At 51.7% G+C, this 13,993-nt stretch overlaps 1 protein-coding gene across 1 annotated transcript; it reads left to right on the top strand.

Moving 5' to 3' along the window:
* The first annotated feature begins 306 nt into the window (after positions 1-306).
* On the top strand, positions 307-1,245 carry LOC116823391 (olfactory receptor 51G2-like). Its single transcript, XM_032777880.1, has one exon. The coding sequence runs from the start codon at positions 307-309 to the stop codon at positions 1,243-1,245; it is 939 nt and encodes a 312-aa protein (XP_032633771.1).
* Positions 1,246-13,993: the final 12,748 nt, after the last annotated feature.

Below are 13,993 nucleotides of genomic sequence, written 5' to 3'. Positions count from 1 at the left end.
TTTTACACACGTCATGATACAATGGGCCCCAGTCAGAAGGGTTTCTTCACCTTTCACTGAAGCATCTAGAACTGGCCACTGGATACTGGGCTAGATGGACTGCAGGTCTGATCCAGTCTGGCAGTGCCTATCTTCCTATCAGTGACGTAAATCTGAGACTATGGTTTTGATGATCTTCCTTGAGCTTCTGGGAGTCTCTAGTATTGCACCGAGAGCAGAAAGATGTCTCATTAAATATCACCTAGTCACCTGTTCTTTTTCCTTTCAGGAAGGAAAGTCCAAAACTCCTGGAAACTTGCCCCGTACATGATGTTAGCTGTCAATGACACAAGACTCAATTCTGCAACGTTCCTTCTCAACGGGATACCTGGGATGCAAGGCATCTATCCCTTGATCTCTATCCCCTTTTGCTTAGTGTATGTTATTTCAATAGTAGGAAATTCAGTCATTCTGTTCATTATAAAAACAGATCCAAACCTCCATGAGCCCATGTACATTTTCCTTTCCATGTTGGCCGTCACAGATCTTGGCTTATCATTATCCTCCATACCGACGATATTGGGCATGTATTTGTTTAACTCTAGGGAGATCAGCCTTCATGCCTGTTTTGCCCAGCTGTTCTTCATCCACTCATTTGTAGTCACTGAATCCTCCATACTCTTGTTGATGGCATTTGACCGCTTTGTGGCGATCTGTAACCCACTGAGATATGCTTCCATTTTAACCCTGCCGAGAATAGCCAAGATGGGACTGGTGTTTTTGCTAAGAGGGGTGGCCGTATCATTCCCCTTCCCCTTTCTCTTGGAACGGTTCCAGTACTGTCGAGCCAATGTCCTCTCCCATTCCTACTGCCTGCACCAGGATATCATGAATTTGGCTTGTTCGGACATCACAGTCAACTACATTTATGGCTTGTTTCTTACAGTCTTCGTGATGGGATTGGATTTACTGCTCATCTTGCTCTCTTATGTGATGATCCTCAGAACTGTGCTGAGTGCTGCATCACACACACAGTGCCTCAGGGCCCTGAACACTTGTGTCTCCCACTTCTGCGCCGTCCTGTTCTTCTACATACCAGATATTGGCTTGGCTTGGATACACAGATTGGGGAAGAGCTCTTCTCCCTTACTACAGATTGTCCTGTACTACATCTACCTGCTCGTCCCACCCCTAATGAACCCAATCGTGTACAGCGTGAAAAGCAAATACCTTCGTGCGAGGATAATCAGAGTGTTTGTCAAGTGAAATGTCATTGCTGGCTACAAAGATGCCAAACTGGGAGATGAATAACACCGGCCACCTATTCCTTGATGGACCCTTACATCTGAGACAACATGAGCTACTGAGCTCCACTCTGTAGAGAGAGGTTCAGACAGGGTTTAAGGCTCGGAGCATTGAGATAGAGGCTGGTGAGGCAGGACAGCTCACTGGGGGATGCAGACTAAGGCAGTCAGCAGCATTTACAAAGGGCTTGGCTACACTACCAAGTTTTGTCGATGAAACTAATGTCAACATCGAAAAAATCGACAAAAGCAAAGTCACCAAAACGAGTCTATATTTGCTCCTTCTGTCGACAAATTGTGTCCATATTCAGGGCACCATTGTCGACAGCGTGAGCAATGCACTGTGGATATGTATCTGTAATGTTACTGACATAACCTCTTAGCACATAGATCATTGTTGCAACCACCATTATATATTTGCAGCAAATATTGTGCAAAGGTTGTCATGTAAGGTGTCTATGGAAAGGTTATGATTTGCTGGTTGCAATTAGACTGTCTGCATGTGTGTCTCATTTTTTTAGCTGAAGTTATGAATATTGGCTATGTACTTGTATTTTAATGTGTTTTGATTCTAAGTGGCCTCCGTGAAGCATTTGGGCAGCTTCTTGAGAAGGGACTATTCTCAGTAAGTGTCCAGTCAAGAAACACTTAACTGGCAATGGACCCTGGGAGACTCCAATCCACAGCTGAGCTTTCCTGAGAATGTTGAAACTAATATGTAAACAATGATGTCGGCCTGCAAACTGAGTCATGTATGGACATGTGACTTACCCATGTGACTCCAGTCTCCATCTTGCTGCTGTAATTTTCCACAGCAAGAACAGAGAAGTGTCCTACCACAGGGCAGAGAGTATAAAAAGCCCTGGAAACTCTTTCATTTTGTCTTCAATCCTGCTTCTTGCCTCTGGAGCGTCCTTGCTACAAACTAAAGCTCTCAACAAAGGACTGATTGACCAATCCCAGCTGGGGATGTTCCAGAGACTTGATTTGAACACTGCAGTTCATTCCATCACTGCTACAAGCCTGAACTAAGAACTTTGCCATTACTGTATGTAATTGATTTCATTTAACCATTTCTAGCTCTCATCCAGATCTTTTTCCTTTTATGAATGAAGGATTGTCAACAGCGTGATTTGCAGGTAAGATCTGATTTGTATATTGTCCTGGGTCTGGGGCTTAGTCCTGTGGGATTAGGAGAACTTTTTTCTTTTACTGGTGTGTTGGTTTTCATAACCGTTCATCCCCATAACATGTGACACTGGTGATGACGCTGGGAAACTGGAGTGTCTACGGAATTGCTTGTTCACTTCCTCTTATGTGATGATCCAAACTGGCTGAATGTGTCATCACTATGCAAGTTAGCCAGTGGGCGTAAACAGAATCTTTCTCTGTTTACTGGTTTCAGTTGCTCTTGTGCTGCAAAGAACCGCACTGTGGGCTGTCGCCCCTGCATTCAGCAATTTATCGAAATGCACTCTCAGAATGTGCCGACCAAGGGCAGCATATTTAAGTATCCCACAGTGCTGTAACTAGTCCGTCGCAATGCTTTTGGAGTGGAATGAGTGATGTGGCGCTTCCTGGGATGTCCATATGGCAATGCTTGTTGGGTCCCCAGCCTCCCCCCCCAATTGAAAGTTTCGATTCCTTGTGCTGTTTTTCCAATCATCTCAGTCCTTTGAGTGACACACATCATTGCAGTGAGAAGGTGGATCGTGCACATCTCTTCTCTCTCTCTAGGTCTGTTAAACTGTCTGAGGACACAATATGCCATAGACAGTTACGCCTGTGAATTATCGACAGGGATGACTCACAGCACCTAACATTCTGTCTGAATATGGACAGCAGCAACTTCCTCTCAGTGCTTTGGCATACAACGCAGCCTGCATGATGGTAGACAGTCACTTTGGCTACAGAAACAAGCACTGATTGGATGAGTCCAATTGTCATGCGGTGTGGTATGAGACTAGTGTGTACACGAACCTAGATGCATAAAGCAACGTTCCTGGACTATGTGCTGAGCTGCGCCCTGACTGCGGCAACAAGGACACAGAATAGAGTTGCCTTCAGTAGAGAAGTGTGTTGCGTTGCTTGTGGAAGCTGATGATCCAGAATGCTACGGTCAGTTGACAATCATTGGAGTGGGAAACGTTCCATGGTTGGACTCGTGTGTGACGGATGCCATCTGCAGGACCCACTGGAGTGCGAATTCAGGACCAACTGCTCAAACAGGGCATCACAGCCCAAGGCTGGATTTTCACTCTAAGGCAAACCAAACTACCAGACAAATGACTTCACTTTCACCACTGCTAACCACTATCATACAAGCAATTCTTGACACTCCTCTCCCAGTATACCACAGTGCCCCGTCATGGGATGAATGGTTATGAAAACAACACACCCGTAATAAGAAGTTCTCGATCCCAAGATGCCAAGCCCCAGACCCAGGTCGATTATACCACCACAATCTGTCTGATCGCCATCCTTAGAATCTAAAATCTATAGGTTATTTATAAGGGGAAAAGGTAAGAATGAGAGCTGAATTGGTTAAATGAATCGAATTACATACATGTGGATGGAAGTTCTAGTTCAGGCTTGTATCAGTAAGAGGGGTAAAACTGCAGTCAGATATCAAGTGTTTGGAGAAATCCCGCTGGGATGGTCATCAGTCTCTTTGTTCAGAGCTTTCAGTTTTGTTAGCAAGTCCCCCATGGTAGAGCGACACTGAAGAACAAGATGGAATAAGCATCAGCCTTATTATAGGCTCTCCAGGTGATAGAACACCTCTTTGTTCTACATGGGAATTAATACCAGGATGGTCTGCAGCACATGGGTAATTCTCGCACACCCTGCTGATGTTACCAGGCGTGATCTGCCTCTCTCATGGGTCAGTTGTGTAGCTTGATGGTCCTTACTGGGCCATAACAGTTTAGGCAGAGCTTAACACCAACCTGTCTGGGAATGTTTCCGAAGCACAGCACAAATTGGACAAATTCAGACGTATAACACCAATACTCATACTTCAACTACAAATAGACACAGGCTACGACACTCAACAATATACAAACCCCATAACTTTGATCTGCAACTTTATTGACCCCCTTACATAAGATTTTGTGGCACTCAAGGACTTGGTTGCACATGTTCGTATGGGATCCGAGCGTTTTTATCAATAACATCCAGCTGTATACTTCAAGGGTGCCAGGGCAATAAACTCTATTATCGGCAGACAATGCGCTGGGACTGTCGTGAATAGTGGCTGGTTTTGCAGGGTGGGTTTCCCTAACTGTCGCGGCTCAATTCTGGCACACAATTCATTTTAGCGCCAGACCCCTTGATCAGAGTACAGCAAATAGAAGGGATACTCTTCTCATGGTGGAGAGAGGAGGGGTCATGCTCTGGCAGAAAAGTTTGGGTTTGGATGCAGGCTCTGGGCTGGGTTAGGTGGTTGGGTGTGGGGAGGGGTTGGGTTCAGATTGGAGGAAAGTGGATGTGGGGTGCGGCTCTGGCTAGCCGGGAGTTTTGGGGTGGATAAGGGATGTGGGGTTCAGGACTCTGGGGGAAGTTTGGTGTGGGGTTTGGGACTCTGGGTGTGGGCTAGGTGGCTGGGTGTGGACGGGGGGCCAGGAGAGTCAGGTCTGGGAGGAATTTGGGTGTGGGGGTGGCAGACTCTGGGGTGGGGCACGGGGATTTGTTGTGGTAGGAGGGTGCGGGGGGTCGAGCGATCTTGGGATGGAAGCTTGGAGTCGAGGGGTCAGCTGCTGGGCGGCTGAGCCGGGAGTCTGGGGCCTGGGTCGCGAGATCTGGCGGTGCAGGATCTGGGAGGAGGGTTGCGGTTGTGGGGTTGGGCTCTGTGCCGACCCAGAGTTGGTGTGTGGGGGGGGGTGGGAGGGGGGATCTAGAAGGAAGTTTGGGTGCGGAGTGCGGGCTCTGGGCTGAGCCAGGGGCTTGGGGTGTGGGAGGGGGTGCAGGGGGTCAAGATCTGGGAGGAAAATTGGGTGTGGGGTGCGGGCTCTGGGCTGAGCCAGAGGGTTGGGGTGTGGGAGGGGGTGCAGGGTCAGGATCTGGAAGGAAGTTTGGGTGCGGGGTGGAGGCATTGGGGCACAGGAGGGGGTCAGGGGGTAGCCCTTTGCTAGGGTGCTGCAGCTCCCTAAGTGACTGGCATTCACACCCCTCTGGCAGTGGCTCCTAGGTGGGGGCCAAGGGCAGGAGGCTGCAGTTCCTGGTTAATAGGAGCTATGAAGTTGCTGCTCTGGGTGGGGGTAGCAAATGGTGATACCCATCCTAGGGACTGCAGGGACATGCTGGCCACTTCTGGGAGTGGAGTGGAGGGAGGGAGGCAGAGTGGGCAGGGATCCACCTTAGCCCTGGTCTGCTGTGCTGGTACTGGAACGTCTCTGTGTGCCCCTGGAAGGGAGGGGCAGTGGGTCTCTGGGGCAGGGGCAGCGCACAGAGCTGCCTCCCGCCCCGCCCCATGGGTGGCGCAGAGACGTGTCAGCAGTCGACTGCTTCTGGGTATGGCATGGGGGCACCAGCCACAGCATGCAAGCAGGCTGCCTGCCTGAGCTCTGCTACACTGCAGGCCAGGACTCAGGGGCAGTTGTCAGATGAGATTTCTCCTGCATTTTTTGGCCCCACCTGTGGCTGGCGGATCTGTGCCACCACATGGTTTGTTTCATGGTAAATCCACTCCTGGTCATCACTGTTCATATAGTTCCAATTAGTCACATGGCTACCTCGAGAGGAGGCTGAGGGGTAATGATGATGCTGTCAGAGCTGTGATCTTGCTGAAATAAAATAAAATAAAATAAAATAGAATAATAGCTGGCTGTATTTTAAAGAATCCTTATTGAGGTTGCAGGAAAAAAACATCCCGATGTGTAGAAACAATAGCAAATATGGCAAGAGATCAGTTTGGCTTAACAGTCAAATCCTTGCTGATCTTAAACGCAAAAAAGAAGCTTACAAGAAGTGGAAGATTGGACAAATGACCAGGGAGGAGTATAAAAATATCGCTCAGGCATGCAGGGGTGAAATCAGGAAGGCCAAATCACACTTGGAGTTGCAGTTAGCAAGAGATCTTAAGAGTAACAAGAAGGGTTTCTTCAGGTATGTTAGCAACAAGAAGAAAGTCAAGGAAAGTGTGGGCCCCTTACTGAATGACGGAGGCAACCTAGTGACAGAGGATGTGGAAAAAGCTAATGTACTCAATGATTTTTTTGCCTCTGTCTTCACAAACAAGGTCAGCTCCCAGACTGCTGCACTGGGCAGCACAGTATGGGGAGGAGGTGACCAGCCCTCTGTGGAGAAAGAAGTGGTCGGGACTATTTAGAAAAACTGGACGAGCACAAGTCCGTGGGGCCGGATGCACTGTCTCCGAGGGTGCTAAAGAAGTTGGTGGATGTGATTGCAGAGCCATTGGCCATTATCTTTGAAAACTCATGGTGAACGGGGGAGGTCCCGGATGACTGGAAAAAGGCTAATGTAGTGCCCATCTTTAAAAAAGGGAAGGAAGAGGATCTGGGGAACTACAGGCCAGTCAGCCTCACCTCACTCACTGGAAAAATCATGGAGCAGGTCCTCAAGGAATCAATTCTGAAGTACTTAGAGGAGAGGAAAGTGATTAGGAATAGTCAGCATGGATTCACCAAGGGCAAGTCATCCCTGACTAACTTAATTGCAATCTATGAGGAAATAACTGGGTCTGTGGATGAGTGGAAAGCAGTAGATGTGTTATTCCTCAGCTTTAGCAAAGCTTTTGATATGGTCTCCCACAGTATTCTTGCCAGAAAGTTACAAGAGTATGGGTGGGTATTACTGGACTATTAAGTGATAGGAAGCTGGCTTAGATCTCGGGCTCATGGGTCAGTGGACCATGGCTCATAGTCTAAGTTTGGCCAGCGATTTCAAGTGATGGCACCAGGGGGCGGTCCTTTGGGTGCCGGTTGTTGTCATATCGTCACTTATGTCTGCAGTATGCGTGGACTTGCATATAGCACAGTTTACAGATAGACATAAACTTGAGGGAGTGGTAAGATATGCTGGAGGGTGGGTACGTTCGATAATTTAGAGATGAAGCAAAAGAAACTGATGAGTTCAACTAAGGCAGAACGTGAAGGAGGCCGCACCTTAGGCGGAGATCCCATGCCTGTTACAGCTAGGGACGAATGGCTAGGGAAGCAGTTACTGAAGAAGACCCAGGGGTACAGCTGGCGAGAAGCTGATATGGTCAAGTGATGCCCTTGTTGCATAGAAGCTAATTGGCAATTTTGGGCTGTATAAATAGATGGCATTGCCAGCAGATTGAGGGATGTGATCATTCCACCTCTCTTACATTGGTGACGCCTATTGGAGTTTACCTGTGTCCGTTTCGGCCTCACACTATCAAGAAGGATGTGAAGAAATGGAAGGAGGTCCAGCGGCAGGCAGAACCAAGAATGTTGAGGGCTGGGCATAATGATCTTTATCAGGAGAGGCGAGGGATACTGGGATTTCAGTTGCAGAAGAAGAATGAGGAGGATTTGATAGCTGCTTTCAACTACCTGAAAGTAGGTTCCAAAGAAGATGGATCTTAGACTGTTCTCAGTGGTATTCAATGATCAGAACAAGGAGTAATGGTTCTCAATTTGTACGGGGGGAAGATTAGGTTGGATATTAGAAAAACTTTTTCACTCAGAGAGTGCGTGAAACACCTTGGAATGGGTTACCTAGGGAGGTGTGGGGTCTCCTTTCCTTAGAGGTTTAATGTCAGGCTTGACAAGCCTGGATTGGATGATTTTAGTTGGGATTGCTCTGCCTTTGAGCAAGAGGGTTGGACTAGATTGCCTCCTGAGGGTCCCTTCCACCCTGTATTCTATGATTCTATGTAACAGTAGGAACTGATTTCTCTCCGACTGTCCCCCTTTGTGATTACTTGTCACGGGGTATGAGGGTGGTCCTAGCACCTCTTCCTGCAGGACTCACAGTGTCTCGCCAGCCCAGTAAACGAGGTTTACTTGGACAACAGGAATGCAGACCTTATGCAGAGCTATGGAGGCCAAACCAGGACCCCTCCATCGAGTTCCTTTCTGGGTGATTTGGGGTGCTTGCGATCCAGCTTGGGATACCTGATTCCAACTACCCAGCCAAAACTGAACCTGAACTAACCCTCCCGCTCCAACGGGCTATTCTTGTCCGCTTCACTGGGCAATGGTGTGACTGAACCCCTTCCTCTGGACTGGCTTCAGGTTTACAGGCTTAATTCTGTCCTCCCTTAAACTTTCCTGGGCTCTCCATCCCCACTAGACATCCCTATGCATCACATCTTCTCCCCTTCGTAGACTAGAACTTGATGCGGGGTCACTTGCCTGTGGGAGTCGGGCCCCCTCTGGGCAATGCGTCTGCTGTCAGAGTTTGCGCCTTCCCCTCACAATGGACCACTTCATGTCTAGTCTTGCAGGAGCAGGGTTCCACCTCAAGGATCCTTGGCGTTGGCTCCTTATTCTAATTCTGGTGCAGCCGGTCAGGGGAGAGTGGTCGGTGTAAGGTGGAGTGTCGCCCCAAACAGATAGGCTCTAGTTTTCTAAGGCACACCTATTGGCCGCATTCATCTCGATGGCCGTTGTGTAGTCTGCTCCCGGGCGGTTAGCAACTTCTTGTCTCAGGTCACGTGGGGTGGTCTCTTCCCCTTTCATCCTCCTGATAACACACACCCCTGGTCCTGATCTGAGAGCGTCGGTGAACACTAAAGGGCTTGTTCAACGTCTGGGTTTGCCGAGAACTGTTGCACTAACCAGGCCCCTTCAGCGGCCTGGAGGACCTGCTGGCACTGTCTGGTCCAGACACTTTGTCTGTTCCCTTTCTTGCACTAGCTCAGTGATGGGGGGAGCTTGGTGCTAAAGTGGGGCACGAATCTTCTCAATACGTACCTCGCAATCCCATAAGGCCTGGACTGCTTTTTGGTTTGCTGGAGCGGACCAGTCTTGGATCTACCTTCCACTTTGGGTGGTTCCAGCTTTAGGCAGCCGCTCCCCACCTGATGGCCCAGGTAAGATACTTCAGCCATCCCCACCTTGCACTTCTCAGCCTTTACGGTTAACCCAGCCTCCCGGAGTTGGTCCAGCACTTGTTTAACCTGGGATACGTGGTCCTCCCAGGTCCGGCTAAAGAGGCAGATGTTGTCAATATACGCCACAGCAAAACTCTCCATCCCCCACAGTAGCTGATCCACCAGGTGCTGGAAGGTGGTGGTGCTCCCTTGAGGCCGAAGGGCAGGGTCAGAAACTCGTAGAGCCCCAGAGGGATGATAAAGGCCGATTTCAGACTGGCATCTGCGTCCAGCAGCACTTGCCAGTAGCCCTTTTAAGATCCATAGCGGTGAGGTACCGAGCGCCTCCCAGCTTGTCTAGGAGCTCATCAGGCCTGGGCATGGGGTAGGCATCAGATACGGTGATGGCACTGAGGTTTTGATAGTCCACACAGAACTGGATCGACTCATCCCTTTTGGGGACGAGCACCACTGGCGAGGCCCAAGGGCTGGAAGATGGCTGGATCACCCCCAAAGCCAGCATGTCCCTGACCTCTCTTTCAAGATCCTGGGCAGTTTTCCCGGTGACCCGAAAAGGAGTGCATCTTATAGCAGGGTGTGACCCGGTCTCCACCTGGTGGACAGTCAAATTAGTGCATCCAGGTTGGTTGGAAAACAGCTGTCGGTATAGATGCAGCACCCCTCTGATTTCAGCGTGCTGGGCCAGGGTCAGCTGATCAGAGAGTGGAATTGTCTCCAGGGGGGAACTCGCTTTTGTCCCAGGGAATAGATCCACTAAAGGGTCATCTCCCTGCTCCTCCCATTGTCCACACACGGCCAACACCACATTCTCCCTGTCATAGTATGGCTTCATCATATTCACATTGTACACTCAACGGTGATGTGCCCGGTTCGACAGCTCCACCACACAGTTTATCTCATTTAGTTGCTTGATAACCTTGAAGGGCGCTTCCCAGGCAGCCAGGAGTTTGTTTTTCCTCATGGGGATGAGAACCATCACCTCATCCCTGGTGGCGAAGGCACAGGCCTGCGCCGTGCGGTCATACCAGACCTTCTGCTTCCTCTGGGCTCGGGCCAGATTCTCCCTGGCCAGGCCCATGAGTTCGGCAAATCTTTCCTGGAAGGTCAGGACATACTCCACCACTGACTCTCCATCAGGAGTGGCCTTCCCCTCCCATTTGTCTCTCATCAGGTCCAGGGGCCCCCTTACCCGCCTTCCATATAACAGTTCAAAAGGCAAAAACCCAGTAGTTTCCTGGGGTACCTCCCTTTACGTGAACAGCAGGTGAGGTAAGTACTTGTCCCAGTCCTGCGGGTGCTGGTTCATAAAAGTTTTTAGCATCATCTTTAGCGTCCCGTTGAACCTTTCCACCAGCCAATTGGACTGGGGGTGATACGCTGAGGCCCAGTTGTGCCGGACCCCGCATTTCTCCCACAAGCACTGGAGCAGGGTCGACATGAAGTTGGACCCCTGATCTGTTAAGACTTCCTTGGGGAACCCCACCTGGCTGAAAATGGTCAGCAGTGCATCTTCCACGGTGTCTGCTTCGATAGAGGACAAGGCCACCGCCTTGGGGTAGTGAGTGGCAAAATCTACCATCACCAGAATGTATTTCTTCCCCGACCAGGTCGTCTTGCTGAGAGGTCCCACTGTGTCCATGGTCAACTTCTGGAAAGGTTCTTCTATGATGGGTAAAGGCTTCAAAGCCGCTTTCCCCTTGTCCCAGACGCTTCCCACCTCTGGCAGGGGACACCAGATTGGCAGTACTGTCGGACATGGGTAAATGACCCCCAGGCCAAGTAAAATTTCCTGTAGCAGCCCTGCCGGGCGCTGGATTCCCTGGTGCCCTGCGAGAGGGATGTCATGGGCCAGGTACAGTAGCTTATGGTGAAACTTCTGGGGAACCACCAGCTGCTTCCTGATCCCCCAGGACTCTACTTCCCCTGGGGGAGCCCATTCTCAGTACAGGAACCCCTTCTCCCACAGGAACCTCTCCTTACAACCTGTCCTCATGGACTGTAAAGCACTGAGGTTAGCCAGGTCCCTTGGCCTCCGCAAGGAGGGATCTTTCAGCAACTCGGCCTGGAACTCAGCAGCTGGGACAGGGATGGGGACATGCTCTCTCTCGTCGGCTGGGTCTGAGGCTGCAGCCTCTCTAAGCTGTGTCCCTGGGCGTTCCCTCCCCACCAGGTTAGGGTTCTGCGCCTCGGGCAGAGTACCTTCCCCGTTGTCAGGGTGCAGTGCCCTGTGCCAACTCTGACTATAGGTCACGACCAGGCCACCCCAGGTGTTGCTTGACCAGACCTCCAGGTCTCCCCCCCATTAACACCTCCGTGGGCAAATGTGGGTGTACCCCCATGTCCTTGGGGCCCTCCTTGCCCCCCCCCCACGTCAGGTGTACCCTCGCCACGGACACCTTGAATGGGGTCCTGCCCACGCCCATCAGGGTCAGATAGGTGTCAGGCACCATCCAATCTGAGGTCACCAACTTGGGCCGGGTCAGCATCACCTCTGCACCCGTATCCCAGTACCCAGTGACCTTCCAAGGCACTCTCTCCGGAGGGGCAGCCCCGCGCCCACGCTGTAAACCAAAAACTCGGAGCTTGGAGCATCCAGCCCCCCAGAGGAGCTGACCTGGGGCCCTCCTCCCTCCTTCACAGGCGGTATGCGGCCAGCCCCCCTTTCCTGCGAACGCTGCCCCTCATCCAGCTGGGTCTCTACCAAGTTAACCCGGTGTGGGGCGGTCTGCTCAGTCTGTCCTTGAGCCTGGGACACTGGGACCGTATGTGGCCCCTCTGGCCACATTGATAGCAGCTCATGTCCCGTTGGTCCCCTCAAACCGGTCGGTTATCCATGACACTGGGCATTCCCCTTGGGAGGGGGTTCTCCCTATTCCCGCTTTGGAAGGTTCCAAGATGACTCTCTCTCTGCATCGCGGTGGGCCTGTTCCTTTGGGATTTCTCCCTGCCACCCCCCAACTGGCACTTCACAAAATCATCAGCCAGCCGCCCTGCATGTGGTGCGTTCTCTGGCTTTTGGTCCCTCAACCACAGTCTCAGGTCGGATGGGCACCGCTCATACAGTTGCTCCAGTACCAGCGGTTTAACCAGGTCCCTCTTTGTCTAGGCCCCATCTGCCCACTTGCTGGCATATCCCTCCATGCAGATGGCCAGTTGCAGATATGAGACCTCAGGGGTTTTATACTGACTCCGGAACCTCTCCCGGTACATCTCAGGAGTCAGCCCAAACTGGCGCAGCAGGGTCTGCTTGAATAGTTCGTAGTTCCCTTTCTCCTCCTCCCCCAGCTGGCAGTACAATGCCACGGCCTTGAGGTCCAGTAAGGGGTGAGAACCCAGAGCCTGTCCGCAGGATCTACCTGGTGCAGCTTGCAGGCCATCTCAAAGGCATCCAGGAAGTCATCTATGTCCTCCCCTTCTTACGCTGGGCCAGGATGCACTTATCAAAGCTCTGCACAGTCCTGGGCCCCCCCTCACTCACCGCAGCCGGGGGCCCGCTGCCCCTCAGCCTCGCCAGTTCCAGCTCATGATGACGCAGTCTCTCTTTCTCCTCCTGGTCATGTTATCTCTGTCTCTCTTTCTCCTCCAGTTCCGCTGTCTTTGTCTCTCCTCATGTTCTCTCTGTTTCTCACGATCCTCCAGCTCTCAGTTTTAGCTCTCTCTCCCATTCCAGCCGCTTCCGCTCCATGGATGCCGAGCGTTCCCAGGACGATCCCCTGCTGGGGAGTGAGCTTCACCGGGAGGATCCCCTGCTGCCCGGGGGGCTCATAGTGCCCTCGGCATTTGCTGGGCTCCTCCTCGCCCTTCCCCTAGGAGTAGGAAACGGGGGGTCTCAGGAAGCCCCCGCCAGCTGACCACTCCCAGCAGGGACAGATACTGGTGCCTGCGCTGCATCTCCCAAGCTGCTTCCCTCAGAGACAGGGATCAGTTCATTCAAACAGTCTGCCTCCTCCAGCTGGGCAATCAGCTGGTCTTTGGTGGGCCTCCCCCTGCGCAGCCTCCTCTGCTTGCACAGCTCCACCAGGTCGCACTTATGCCACTTGGCATACATCTTTCTGCAGGCCACTCATAGGCCGGGGTGCTCCCTGCTCCCCACAGTTTCCAGGGAGACCCCTAGTGCACCAGCCCTTCTTGAGGTCATCATCTCTCTGCCAGGGTCGAGCTGCAGACTCCTCCGCCCCTGGGACCGCTCGCAGCAATCCCTCAGGGGGACCCTGTTACTGCCAAGTCCTTCTCACTGGGCCCACACTCCCAGGGGTTAATCACCCCTGACGTCATCCTTTCGTTTTACTGCTCCCCAGTCACTTACTGCAGGAAGCGTCGTTCACGGGGTGCAGTATCTCCTGCCGCTGTCACCAGTTGTCACGGAGTGTGGGGGAGTCCGGTCCTGCACCCCTCTTCCTGGGACTCACAGTGACTCTCAGCCAGCCAGTAAAACAGAAGGTTTATTGGACAACAGGAACGCAGGCTACAGCAGAGCTTGGAGGCACAACCAGGACCCCTCAATCAAATCCTTCTGGGGGTTCAGGGTGCTTGGATCCCAGCTTGGGATACCCTGAATTCCAACCACTCAGCCCAAAACCGAAATTGAACTAACCCCACCTCCCAGCCGGCCAATTCCTTTGTCCACTGAACTGAGCGGGGTCACTCTGCCCTGGGGAAGTTCAGG

This window comes from Chelonoidis abingdonii, chromosome 1 (genome assembly GCF_003597395.2).
Source record: "Chelonoidis abingdonii isolate Lonesome George chromosome 1, CheloAbing_2.0, whole genome shotgun sequence".
NCBI classification, from domain to species: domain Eukaryota; kingdom Metazoa; phylum Chordata; order Testudines; family Testudinidae; genus Chelonoidis; species Chelonoidis abingdonii.
This window is presented reverse-complemented; position numbering and strand designations above follow the sequence as displayed.

Coding starts and splice junctions, on each gene's coding strand:
- LOC116823391 (XM_032777880.1), top strand. CDS start 307: ATGATGTTAGCTGTCAATGACACAAGACTCAATTCTGCAACGTTCCTT.